We start from the raw sequence: 14,587 nt of genomic DNA on the forward strand, positions 1-14,587 counted from the left end.
CTACCATGCCCTGGGAATTCGTGGACGTCAACTACAACTCATACCTGAGGTAGGTCAAATTTGTGTATCCTACTGTTGTGTGAGGCTTGCAGTCCCTCCATTTTATTTTTCACGAGCCGCCACTGCATTTATCCTTTATCCAGATCATTGTTCTCTTATATTTCCATCTGATATCTGCGGTAGCTACGTTCACTAATCGTTCCTAGACGTAAAAGTATGACCTTCAAACACGATCTACACTTATCCCTTGTAGTACACTAGTCCGTATCAATTGGTCCTTCCCAATCATCCTATAGATACCTTGAGTTCTCCTTAATGCAATAAGTACACACACTTAATATTATATGACCGTACCTTGGTACAATTCGTATAAAACAACATACAGTAGGTGAGTTTCCTTTACCAACGTTTCCCGTTTTCTGTGACTACAAGCGCTGTGGATTTGAATGTTATGTAGCGTAATATGAATAAAATATATATTAAGGATGACAATGATGCGCCCAGTACAATCAAAATCACAAAATTAAATAATAATTATGCCACAGAATATGAATCTTCTCTTGGCAAAATGGACATACTTTCATTTATTTAAACTCGACTAAAAAAAATTCTTCTAGAAAAGGCCGAAATATTTCACTTAAAACATTATTATTATTATTATTATTATTGTTGTTATTATATTTTCGCCCCCAGGCCTTAATGTGGGTCATTGATCTGTGCCCTGGTGGGCTTGTAGTGGATTTCTAGCCTACAAACGCTGTTTGTCGCTGCGTAGCCGACCCCGCGAATTCCCCAGTGTATGCCTCGTGGTCTGGGTCAACCAGCGCCGCCATACATCACGGAGGTCAACTACTAAGCCACGCCTACCCCCGCTATTTAAGACCTGACCTCGTGGTGATCTCTCTCTTTCTACCTACACCAACCAGCTAGCAACACCTCCTCCTCCTCCACTCCTGCCTGGCGGTCCTCGCTCCCGCTGGCGAGCATGGCGACCCACAAGCTGTCCTCCTCTGAGCATCCCCACCAACCAGCTCTCTCTACATCACGCTTGTAACCATGCTGCCTTCCCAGCACCAAGCTGCATTGTGCATCCAATACAACATGTATACAGAGAGTACATTGTGAGTTTCCTTTCTCCATTCCATCCTGAGTGTGAACCAAACATCACATACCCCACAGGCTAATCCCGCAAAAAAAGGCTCCATATTTGATCCGATTCAGCAGCAATCTATGAACCGACCGTCTATGTTTCCTTGTCCGTTTTTTTTCTTTTGATTTACGCATGATCTTATACAAACCCAGGATGTTTAATAGCAAATCATCCTGTTCATATAAATGGCGTCGTAGCTTCGATGCACTAGGCGCCATCTTTCCTGTCCTGTGTTCCCGCTAGAAAGACAGCTGCATGCATGTGGAAATAGGGGTGTCTGTTTTTTCAGAGGAATTTAATGCAAACGCATTCTGCAAACGTATACCGCAAACGCACTGCAAACGCATATATGAAATCCTAGCTTTAGACTGTCTGAACAACTGTAGCAGCTGTGCGTATCGAGTACACGCCGAGAATACGTAGTTTTCTTTGAAAGCGTATTGGGGTCGAGAAACGGAAATGTATGCTATATTTTACTTTCTTTTTAACTATTGGAGAAATTCATAGTTTTTCTTCCATCGGGAAATTTGAATTTATGACCAACGAAAAATGCCTGATTGGTTACTGGTACTGATTACCTTACGTTTTGCCCTAGACTCCCCCACAGGCCAAGAAAATAGGCTAAATTACCCTGGGCATAGGGTAATTACGCTATGGTTGGCAACAGTGTGTAACAGCCGTGACCGACCGCCCAAGAAGCAAACGAGCCGATCAATGACGAAGAGGATATAAAAGATTAAAAATACGGCGTTGAGGAATGAGGTGTAAATTCCATAGACTCATTGAAAAATCTACAAAAACTGATCATTGCATCGGTCAAATTGGGGTCTGGGTTCGGTCCTGGTTTACACCATTTCTGAATTCTGATAGCTTCACTATATTGATCTTTGCCTTTTTATGAGGGGGGTAGGGGAGAGGAGGCGAGTCATAAGTAAAAACATATCAAGTCTGATCAGTTTATTTAGCACGGGAAAATTTACATGCACAGAACGCAATATAAAGCAGCATTAGCAAAACCTAATAAACATCCTAATGTATGAGGAAAGCGTTAATACCTTGTAATAATAGAATATAGGAGGTTGGATACTACTAGAGGCTGGTGTATGCAATATTTTAAATGGTAAAGGCGCCCACATACCTGCTGCAGCAGCAGCAGCAGCAGCTTAGTTTGTCCCATGGCGACAAGCCCACAATAGAGTAGATGGAAGGAACCTTAACTCAGATTCTTAAAACGTCTTCTTAAAATTGTCCTCCAATAGGTTTTAAATGAACCCATCATGTTACGGCAGAAAATCAAGTGTAATTTTGACAGTCTTCTGGCTGGTATATTTGTAACGTGGCTAAACTGTATATATTTGCTGTGTTCTCAATTTTTCAGTTCGAGAAAAAGTGTAATTGGAATCGGTGAGAATCTTGGCTCAGGTCTGGTTATAATATAAAGTCCCACTAGTAGAGGATTCCGGCACTGTGTATCTAGCCCCTACTAGTACGCAAGGCTAAACTTTCGGACTACTGAATATGGGTGCCAGGTGCCTAACCTAACTTAATCTAAGAGACGTAACATAGGGTTATACTAGAATGGATTAGATATGGTTATGTTAAGCGATAATATTATCTCGTGTGGCGTCATACCAGACGTGCTTCTGATGGAGTATACTACAGTTTTTCGAAACCTTCCTCAAATGTTAGCTCAAAACACGTTTGCGCCAAGCGGCGTCTTAGGTAAAACAAACAAAGGGAAATTTTGACTAGATAAACATATACAGCGTGCAGGACACTACAGTGTTGTAACAAATTGATGTAGTAATGTCGGTGAGTGCAGGATGTGATGCAGATAAAAATGTTATGAATCCATGCATTAAATAGTTATATTAACATGAATATTGAGTCATTCTGACAAGCTTGAGATGAACTGTACAACGGACATAAACATCAAGTCGTGATAAAATAGAGTACAGGTATTACCACCTTGTTTAATTTTGTCTTATCATGCAAATTATGGTTTCTTGTCAAAACACTCCAAAGGTACATAAAGTTTGATAAATATAAGTAAATAAATATCCTTCTCTTTTCAAGAATAAAAAAACCTAGATCCACATTCCAGTCGTCTTCTACCAGCTAACCTATGTTTATGTTAACACTACGCCATTACAACTAATCCAGTTCCCATGGTCACTTCCTATCAGCTTATCTTATTTTTCTTATATTATTGTTTTCTTCTTGTTAACACTTCTTAACAATATATTTTCTTTACAAATCCCCCAAACTTTTTCTAGCATAAATGATTTTTCATTACCTCAACCTTTTATCGTCTCTTCCTTCACCCCATTGTCCCTCCACCAAACGTCTCCTTATAAAACAGGTATCTGTTGACACTCGCTTTTTACTACGCCCCGTGTCTCCGGGCGTCCTCTATCCTGTCTTCTCTACTCGTAAACCTCCTGGGTCTCCTGTGATTCTAACAACGCCCTCTCGGCTGCGATACGAGCGTGTTCGACACGGATTTTGTCGAAGAGGAGCTGATGTCGTGAGCGGGCGGCCTGTACAGCGCGAGTCTCCTGAGGCAGGTTAGAGGCATTGACATGGAAGCCACTTTCGTCAGCGAAGTACACGATCTCTTGCACCTGTTGGCGAGGGTCCACATACCTGCCGAGAAGGGTGACCCTTGTAGTGACATACAAACAACTGATAATATTTTAAATGCACTGTAACAGTGATGATATAAACAGACAGTATCTGTGTCCATGAATAGAGGGAAAATTGAGCAGCAATGAAGAACCCACTACGCAGTATACAATTGACTATATAGTGCGGTAACAATATATCAACATAATAAATAACAATGGGAAATCTAGTAAGAATTAAAACATGGGAATGGTTTGAACACTTTGGAAAAAAAATATACCTAGAATGAGTTAAAACTGTGACGAAATCATAACAAGAGCAACTCGTAAAAAGATATATCTATAGGGGTGGCCGTAATGACCCAGGTGTTGAAGGCCAGTAAAGCAATCCAACAAAACAATATAAGGGGAGTGAAACATACCAAAACTCAGATAAAAAATAATAAATGATAACTGTACAGCAAAGGGGATCTGTGCAAAACACCAGGACACGAGGGTAAAAAATATAATAAATACAACAGGGAAAACATACTTAGGAAAAACAAAATTACACAACTCATAACTTAGTGAATACTAAAAAAAGAAAAAAATCGCAAATGTCAGAGAAAACATTTCAGGGGGAATAAAATATGAGAGACTAAGTAAATGTGAAACAAGACCTCATTTTTTACTCTCAGTAGGACCCATACTTCCTTCGTACTGTGAGGCCTGACTCTAAGTACCACAGCAGTGAATACTCAAGTCCGTTTATACTGAGTACGATAAGAATTGCTCATTTACGAAAATTCACGAACCTTACTTTACGGGGCACTAAGGATACATTCCAGGTACATATTTTTTTTATTTTCAGATTAAGGAATGTGTATTTTAATTTGTTGCGTTGGTGAGGTATTTCTAAGTATACATGTCTCACAGTTACAGATGAACAGACCAGATGGCGACAGTGGAAGTTCCGCTAAGCTTTCTCTTCCAGTAGATGTCCATATGATGATAATTGCATTTTATACATCTACAGTAGATATTGATTTTGTGCACAGCATTGTGTCAACCAAATCATACCAATGACAATCAAGACTGGTACAAAACTTAGATTATAAACAAAAATACCCACAGGTGGTATTTTCTATTAATTAAATAAGCTTTTTTCAAATACAACATAACTTAGAACTAATTAGCCGATTCCTGAGCCGCCAGAGTGAGTATTCAATAACCCCAAATTCACCAATTTCACAATGACAGATTTTGAAAGAATTTAAACATATTACAATACAGGCCTCGAAGATTTACTTATAAGTAAAAAAATGCGCTGCAATTTGTTTCGGTTTATACACTTGTAATTTTCCTGCATTAGTATTACTCATCCAGCTGCTGCAAACGTATACTCCCACACCTTCAACACCTTACATGTGCCCCCACATGCGATGACTGCTCGACCTACTTCTATGTTTAGGTTCTTCCCTGACCTTACCTCTTATATTTGTATCTAATCTCAACATAACCTTGGTTTCTGACCAAATATGTCGACGCCTGTGGGTCGGCCTTGTCCTGCCACTGGTAATATCCGGAATATCATTTGTGTTTTTACTACGTACGCCAGTCATCCATTCTGTTTCCGATGGAATTGTTTTCATCTATTTATTTATTAATTTGTGTAATCATCTTTTTCAAAACAATCTTGTCGTCTTCCTCTCCACACTGCAACATCCTCTACAGATTACATCCACCCCTCAGGTTACACGCATCACCCCTGGCTACATCTATCACCCCTGGCTACATCTATCACCCCTGGCTACATCTATCACCCCTGGCTACATCTTGCACCCCTGGCTATATTTAGCACCCCTGGCTATACCATCACTCATCTTGCACCCACATTTACTGGACCTATAAGGAGAACCTACCTGAAGACGCCCCTGGTGATGCCGTCCTCACCACGCTGCTCCTTGTGTTCCCTGTCTGGGGCACCGTTGTAGTAACGGGAGGCGTCCCATGAGAAACTGTATGGTCTCTTAGGCTCATCTTCGTAGCTGTTGTCGTCGTCGTCATCATGAGTTTCGTTGGAGTCGTCGAGCTTCTCGGGGAAGGCTGCCACCACGCTCATTACCCCCAGCAGCAGCAGCACCAGCATCTGTGTGCCAGAGTATAGACAGATAAGTGTTGATTGACCCCTCTAGTCCTCTGTTGACGACCAAGCCACCAAAATTTATTATTTTCACCATCAAAATGACATACTATTAGAATTCATTCGAACCTACATTTAAACAAATAACAGTCGCAAGCGATAAATATTCAGCTACCAGCCTGAGATCAAAGACAGGTTAATTCTGGGTTTGAATGCCGGCAGAGGATGCCATAGTTGTATTCAAATAAGAGGACAATGTGTATCTCGACCCTCTTCACATTTGCTTTATTTGCATAAATCGATACGAGCTACAGGAAGCGATCTTACGCTTTAATGGTGTGTGTGTGTGTGTGTGTACAGATCTCAAAAACTGATCAACCAATTACAGTATTATAAAACTTGATATGTAATGGCTATTGGCCAAGATTTGTTCTTTATCTTCAAGGAATTACTGTCGAAGAGGATAGACCACGCTGAGATTTCAGTTAATATCCAAATAATAAATGAAAGACATTTACTTGTTTACCATTATAATTAATAATAATAATAATAATAATAATAATAATAATAATATTATTATTATTAATTTTACACAGACGATGTGGTTGAGGCTTTGGCAATAAAGGTTACGTTAATGTAAATCCCACACACGCGTTCACAAACACCATAATCAAATATAATTAAAGATTAGCGATGAATACAGTTAAGTTCAAATTATTAATAGTATTGATTTAAAACTAAAAATATATAATAATCAGAAATTCATAGGGTTATGCAAGATAGATTTAAATAAATACTCGAGTGCTGAGCCTGGAGTTAACCATGTAAACGTTAGGGCCACATAGTCGTTACGGGCAGTGTAGTTTGTTAGCACAGTGGGAAGGGGTAAAGATGAAATTGTATTCGTGAAGTGGACTTTTGGTGACTATAGTTGGAGAATGCCAGTCATCGAGGGAGTCGACCCAAGTCAACAACGCACAAGGGTCAACGGCTGGCGAAGTGGGTCATGTGCGGCCAAGGTGACTATTCTTGTCAGCCGCTACAATTAACGTGAGTGTTGTTACATGATAATGAAATATTTACGACAATCTTCAAGAATCCTGCAGGAATTCTCACACTCTCCCTTCCCTTTATGATTACATGTATGACCGGAACCAAGCAAGTCAACCCTAACCTGACCTAATGACCTTTGCCCGAAGGCTGAAAATATACATAGGACATAAATGACTTATTACATACATTGGTGGTTTAACAAAAGCCTTCATTAGAGAAAGGTAAAGGAACATACAGTGAACATACAGATTAATGTAGGTGTTGAACAGCAAACACGTAGTGTAGTAATTCCCTCACAGATGGTGTTATATGAGTGAGGTTTGGTCTTAGGCCTTCCTATCGTAGACGGATTAACACATCGCTGGTTGTTGTTGGGTCTCACTGGCCGTTATCACTGGGTACCTGGGACCTCACTGTGTGAAGGTTAACTTGGGTACGACTGTTACTGTTGAGTTGTTCTCACTGACTTAAGCACTGTTCACCACTGTTCACCTCTGTTTAACACTGGTTCCGTTCCTTTCCTAAATGAAATTGTAACTTCTGGCGAGAACTTGTTGATATTCCGGTGGGGACGAGGGTTCAGGGGAGGGGGTTGGTATGGGCCAACTTAACAGTTGACCTGGCTGCTCCGAGAGGAGCGCCAGGTACGTCTTGACCCTTCGGTGGTCAAGGATTTTTGTGTTAGGGCATGTTTAATTACGTTGGGTTTAATGAATCAATCCCTGGATATTTGTATATTACCGTATTTAGTGTGTGTGTCGGTTCTTGTCTTGTTCAAGAGGCTTGTCACGTATTGAGGTCAGGTGTATTTACTGAGCTCTCATTGACTTATATTATAAGTCTTATAATGATAAATGCATTCCGAACATATTAGCCTCTGTGATAGGCCAATGTGGTAGGTAGTTGAACGTGTTTTCATTGGCACTTGATGTAAATATACCGTTCCCATTCCTTTAACTATGTATGGATATTCCGGACGGAGGCGTCAGGCCTATTCATTCATATCAATATCAAACTGTAGGACGATAATCAGTGTTGAATCAGGCGAGCAAATAGAGTTACTATCTGAGCTCAAGACTCAGGTTTCTGGAACTCACCGACTTATATTTGTCCAGAAGTCTTTCGAAGGTCAGCACGTTTGCAGACCTCACCAACTGCGCAACAATTTTTTTCCTAACCTCAGCTTCCTCTGTACACGAGTCTTCTTTAGATTAAGACTTACTGTAAGTTCAGAAAACTGACAGGTCAAACTTTTTTCTAGTGAAAGTTGTCGACTCTTGGAACAATCTGACAGAGAGCGTTGTGACGGTACGGCACCGAGTGTGAGCTAATTCAAGACCAGACTTGACTAACACTAGCGCAGGTACAGAAACATTGTGGAATCAGTATATGCCCAGTACAGTACTTGCCAACAGAGACGTGACCGACCAACCGCCCAAGCTGCCTTCTACCTTATCTACAGACGTCAAGTCAAGTCAAGAAGGGGACTCTACTCAACGCTCTCAAACAGACAAGACTTCCTCTCAACAAGCTCCTCACCACACAGCAACTCCCTAGCACTGCATTGTACATATAATATATATATATATATATATATATATATATATATATATATATATATATATATATATATATATATATATATAAACGCCATTGTGAGTTTCCCTTCTCACCTCAGTGCGAGATCTCCCACATGTATGTATGTACTGTATGTGAGCCCCACAAGGAGAAATTTGACAACTGGCCACATACACTACGCTACAACGTCATCATATAAGTTTAATAATTTCAGAGAAAGTTCACAAGTCATACAGTAGATGTTTCAGTCAGTTAAATCAGTCAAGATGAAGCTACCTTTGTAGAGAGTTACACATAAAATTTTTGACGTAAAACAAACCAAGAGTGACAAAAAAACAGTGAGCGAAAAACTTTACAAGATTGTTAAAAACCGGAAAGAGCAGAAAGTAGTCTGTAAAGTGAAAGGCCTGAAGAAAGGTGAACGACCTTCCCGTGCGGCGTGTAGCCTAGCCTACACCAGCCACCGCCCATTGGGAGAGGCTACCGGGAAAGAGAACACGGCTGATGTTGATGATTACTGCTCATCAACAACTAAAAGGTCTTCCATCGCGTATTCTAATGTACATGCAGTAGTCATTAACAATCAAACATTACACGAAAGAACTCTCTCTTTTACCACAAACCATAAACTTAGTCATGTTTGTATCTCACTGAGGAGTCATTGCTGTAGCGGGAATAAATGTGGTATACAGTAGAAGGGAAATAAATTGCTGAGCGTAGATTCACTAAAAATATACTTGAGATGTGGTATAAAATGGCAAATACAGAAGACAGAGAGTGAGAATTATAGAATGTAAACAAAAACTAAATCATTGATCTCAAATGAATTTAAGAGAATAAAAGATCAAAATAATATGTTCATCTGTACTTAACCCATACACTAATAACTAGAACAGCAACGTACCAAGAATCAGAATTAACGTCAATATATCCTCATGGTCATTCACATCGGAGTGAGTTACGTCAGCTGATCGTTGCAGTTTTCCTTTGTCAGGGAAATGCTTGCATGACAGTATTACAAACAACATTTACACGATTTTCTGGTCAGTTAGCTTAGCAAATATTCTCTAACTTTTATATCATGATAGGTGGCGAGATAGACAGACAGACATATCCAGTAAAATCACCATGTAAGTTCACACTGATTTAGCATGTACGTACATAGACAGCGCAGGTATACAACAATGGTCAACAGTAAGTTAATTTGACCAAAGATAACACAAGAAAGCCAAGATAGCTTATTTCTATTGGGGGTCTTTTGTGGGGTTGAGGGGGACTAATCAGTCACGAATTATGATCATATACTCGGTCGTTCAACGTAAAAGCGTAGTGCTTTCGTCCAGAATAAAATAAAGAACACAATAAATAACTAATCCGAGAGAAGGAAACCCTGCGTCCCCCTAGAAAGGTGAGAGTTGAAACCAGTTTGTGGCAGGCAAGGAGAGAGTCACGAAAAACCTGAACATCAAGGCTATCCCATCAACACTGGCTGTTCTTACAGTGGTGGCCTCTCTATTCAACACTATAATACAGATATGTAGATGAGCTAATACTAAGAACGTTTTAGATGAGGTGTAGTGCACGAGTGTCCTATTTTTCTGAAAGTCGTCAGGGACATCAGCGTCCCCATAAACAGGGAAAGGAACATGAACGTCCGGTTCCTCCATGCTGGCACTCAAGTCCCACACTATTAAGAAAAAATGTTGCTCCGTTTCCTGGTGGCGAATTTATATCTTCAGTTTTATATTTTAAGGCTTAGATTCGATATTTTAGTAACTTTTAGCAATACTAATACGTAGCTATAAATAAAATAGTAAACAGAGCAAGGACAGTTTTTCTTTATTTACAAGCAGTCAGTTTTAGAAGTCACCACATAAAATCGAGAGTATTATTAAAAACTTGAACAGACCAAGCAGTAAGGATAACTACTCTCCCTGGATCACGGTCACAGTCAAGGTCCTTTACACACCAGTCCCCTGTAACACCTCATCTGCTCTTATTAGTATTTCTAAAGGATTTATTTTTATATTTCTTGCACCATAATTTTAAGTTGATGAAAGTTGTATGTCTACGTAATAATAGTCGAGTTATCCTAACACATATATAGTCAATACACATAATTACAAGAAGTTACATTAGAATGACAGAAAATTTTATTCGGTATCAGTGAAGAATCCTCGTATTTTCATGAATTCGCTTATAGTAGTTCATGAAAGCATTCCTCGGATAAACATGGTGGATCTCACGCGTGGTTATCAATTACGAAAAGTCGAAGAGTGAGACGACTCTAGTCCCTTCCCCTACTGTTGTGACCTTGTAGGTATCATGCCTTATAAGCTTCCGTGTTACCCCCGCGAGTCTGCCTGACGTATCCCTGGCTGCCTTCTATTAAGTTATTATGCTGAACATTTTCCACGGGTCACTAATGAACTTCTCCCTGATATAATATGATAATTTGTGCTCAGGATCTTTACGTTGTCTTGTGTTCCTAAGATCATTATGTAAATCAGCTTGAATAAAGACAGTGGCATGACAAATGGGATTTTGTATTAGGACTTTTCCTTGGCTTTCAATAAGTACAAAATAATGCAAATAATTAATGAGAAGTAATTGGAATAAGAATTCTTTGACTGCCAAATATAAAATTTTCATAAGTTCTAATTATTATTATGCAGCGTCTTCATATACTTTTAGATTAATACTAATGTGTTAAATGAAGTTTCGCATACTAAATACATTGTTTTGTTGACGATGTACAGTACACCAATCGCATAAACAGAACAACCCGGTAGTTAGAGGCTGAAGAAATCATACAATATTCTTAAAACATAAAATTATCCACTTGTAGGGTGAAATTATGTCTCTTTAAAAATAGACTTTCTATAAACAATGGATATTTATTTTGAAGGATAAAGCTATAAGGGTTCCCGGTTCGTGTCCCGTTTTAACCAGCACCTTGGGGGATGGAGCATAGATTGTAAGTGCCCCCACCCCCACCACCCCACCCAGCCATGATCACTACAACCTTGCAACACCTGCGCATCAACACATCCTATACCTGAGAGAGAGAGAGATTCAGTACAACCGACATAAAAATTCGCATCGACTACTTTGCGAAAATTTAACTATTTGTTTTTGTTTACATAGGTATATATGAATGTGTAAGTGACTATCTGATATTAACATCATTGAAACATTACATTTACCCTTATGTGGTTCAGATCAATCAAAATATTATTAAACAACACCAGGATACCGAGCCGGAGATCGTACGTATAAATAGCATTGAAGTCACTACGGTATCAGTAGAATATTGATATGAACTATATTGGAGACAACTAGTTTAATATCCTTGTGTGATATGTTACCAACTATTACCATACGTATTTGCTTTAGCCTTCCATCAATAAGTTGTACAATATCACGTCTCGGCACACTACACCCTTACCACACACGCTGCTTGATCACTACTTCTAAAAACACTCCTCGCCATATCTAAACGCCACATCCTTAAGTAAACTAAAACTTCTTTTACAAAACTATATTAAATTTTAAATTCAGTTTAATGAATGTAAATGCTTTCAATTATTCTTATTTTATATTCTTAGTGAGTTAAGACAGTTCATCACGTTATCAGGCTATTTAAGTCAGGCTTGAAAACAATCTTTCAGTCCCGTAAGACTAACAATGCCAGATCAGGAAATAAGCCATTCATTTGATTGAACGCATCCAAATATATATATATATATATATATATATATATATATATATATATATATATATATATATATATTGAGATGAAGTATAAATTCTGAAACTGTTACGTACTCGTATATTGGAAACTTATATTTCTACCAATATGTAAATTTGTAGTTTGTTGTTGTTGACGTATATTGTACAGGAGCAAAGAGGTCGGAAACACAAAATAAGATAATGTAACCTGTCTATGTGATAGTTAGATTTGAGATTTCCTAATTTATATCTTGAGGTCTTTTGTGTCCATGTGTAACTCAGATGATTAACTGAGAAAGGGTGGTAAAATTGTCTTAAGGTGGCTACAGAAGGTGGCTGCAGAAACCTAAACAAATTTTATGGCATAGATCTAATATAATTTTTATTTTAATATACAGGGGTGTACACTAATGTACAAAATAAATATATTCGTATAACTATCACTGGTGAATGACAAGAGAGAGACAAGTTGTTTTTCTCGAGCGCTCCTCTAGTATAAACACTTATAAAAGAATTATCAGTGTCAATATTTTATGGATGCAGGGTATAATTTCTAAAGATAACAGTGTGCGGTTTACATACCCAGGTCTTCATGTTGGAACCGGTGATGTACGACGATTGTCTTTAGGTGTTTAATTTGAAGCTGGCGAGGATTGTTGAGTTGAATACGTCTAATATCACTCTCACTGATGACTGAACGATCGCCAAAATGAACCGAAGTGTGTGGAAGCAGACGCTCGAAGGTGTAGACTTGTGGCAGACTCCACGTTTGAATGGCAGACGGTGGCTGGCGAAGTGGCGAGCGTGTAAGAACACGGCCTGAGAGTGAAAGTAACCTCAAACCTGGTGACGTCACACTCAGGTGCCAACTGTACCTTATAGAAACATTACAATTATCTACATCTATAGTACAGTAATGGATTTCAGATATATCCCGTGCAACCATAAAACAATATACTAAGCAATCTATTGATGTTAGGTGAAATAAACTTCAAGCACGTAAATCCAGCAGCTTGGCGTAAAACACATTTTGGAAAAAGAAACATGGCATGTAGTCTGGTGATCTCTGACTGGTCCCACATCTATTAATCTAAATCTCATCTGAATTTTTACTTTAAATGGAATATTAAATCATAAGATATTCACCCGTAGGCCAAAATGACCCTTAAGATTTACGACACTGAAAAAAAGTCCTAAAGGTGTCAAAAATACGGTACTGCGACTGAGCTTTTGGAAATTTTGAAGTGAGTGCCACACCCTGTTTCAGGAGGGGTGACGCTATCGTTCCATTAAGACTTGACCAAGGCGTGAAGGACATGACCCTTCCAGGATGTGATGTTACTAGAAGCAAGGGATGGTGAGAAAGGCGGACGTAAAGACATAAACTAACGCGGACAGTTAGAGAGATGACAGGCAGGTAACCATGTAAAAGACAGGTGGAGAAAAATACGAGGCAAGTAAGAGAGAGAGAGAGACAGAGAGAGGGGGGGGGATTAATAACAGAAATACACTGTCGGGGAGGATGAAGACAAAACAGCAATTACCAAAAAACAATAGCAAATAAAGATAAAAACAAAAGAGAAATTCAAGAATGACGAGAATGAAAAACTAAATAAATCAATAGAATGTGTACGACATCGACAACATGCAGATCTTCGTAGACAGACGAAAGAGAAAGTGAGAGTGTCACACACAATGCAAATAAATGGTGTGGTCCAGCGTGGTATGGCTACCTGGCCTGCCCCAGTCAAGGCCACACCACCACCACCAGCCTTCTTCCTGCCCCACCTTGGCCAACCCACTCCTGTGCTACCAGTATTCTCCCTATTCTGTAATATCATGCCAGCATCGACCAACTGCCTGTTCGGCCCGGCACACGTCGACCAACCCCAGTCCTGCCAAATCCTACACCACCAACCCTCTTCCTGCCCCCAACCTATCCCTGCCCACTACTACCTCCTCTCATCCACCCCGACCCTTTCCAGCACACTCCTGTCCCATCCCATCCATCCCCATCGTGTTGAATATCATGCCCACATCAACTCACCCTAGTCTTGTCATTGCCCAACTCGACCCACCCCTATCCTGCCACACCCACCTCGACCAACCCCTATCCTGCCACATCCACCTCGACCTACCCCTACCCTAACCTACCACAAGTTAGTACCCAACACTCATTACAGCCCTTAAGCTTTCTAAGTCGACTGGTACATCTTTGTTTTCTAGCTTCTTCAGTCTCGAACCTTGCCCCATGTTATCCTCGACCTCACGATGACTATAACAGGTAAGGGAAGATGTAAGGATGTGTCTAAATGGTTATCATAAACT

At 39.6% G+C, this 14,587-nt stretch overlaps 1 protein-coding gene across 1 annotated transcript; it reads right to left on the bottom strand.

Moving 5' to 3' along the window:
* Positions 1-2,092: 2,092 nt before the first annotated feature.
* On the bottom strand, positions 2,093-13,066 carry LOC121859141 (larval cuticle protein 16/17-like). The gene is made up of 3 exons (XM_042355868.1): positions 12,842-13,066; positions 5,676-5,902; positions 2,093-3,796 (listed from the first exon to the last, which is right to left on the bottom strand). Exons 1-3 carry the CDS (start codon positions 12,851-12,853, stop codon positions 3,577-3,579), a joined length of 459 nt encoding a protein of 152 aa, XP_042211802.1. The 5' UTR covers positions 12,854-13,066; the 3' UTR covers positions 2,093-3,576.
* Positions 13,067-14,587: the final 1,521 nt, after the last annotated feature.

This window comes from Homarus americanus, unplaced genomic scaffold (genome assembly GCF_018991925.1).
Source record: "Homarus americanus isolate GMGI-L3 unplaced genomic scaffold, GMGI_Hamer_2.0 scaffold50924, whole genome shotgun sequence".
Classification (NCBI taxonomy): Eukaryota; Metazoa; Arthropoda; class Malacostraca; order Decapoda; family Nephropidae; genus Homarus; species Homarus americanus.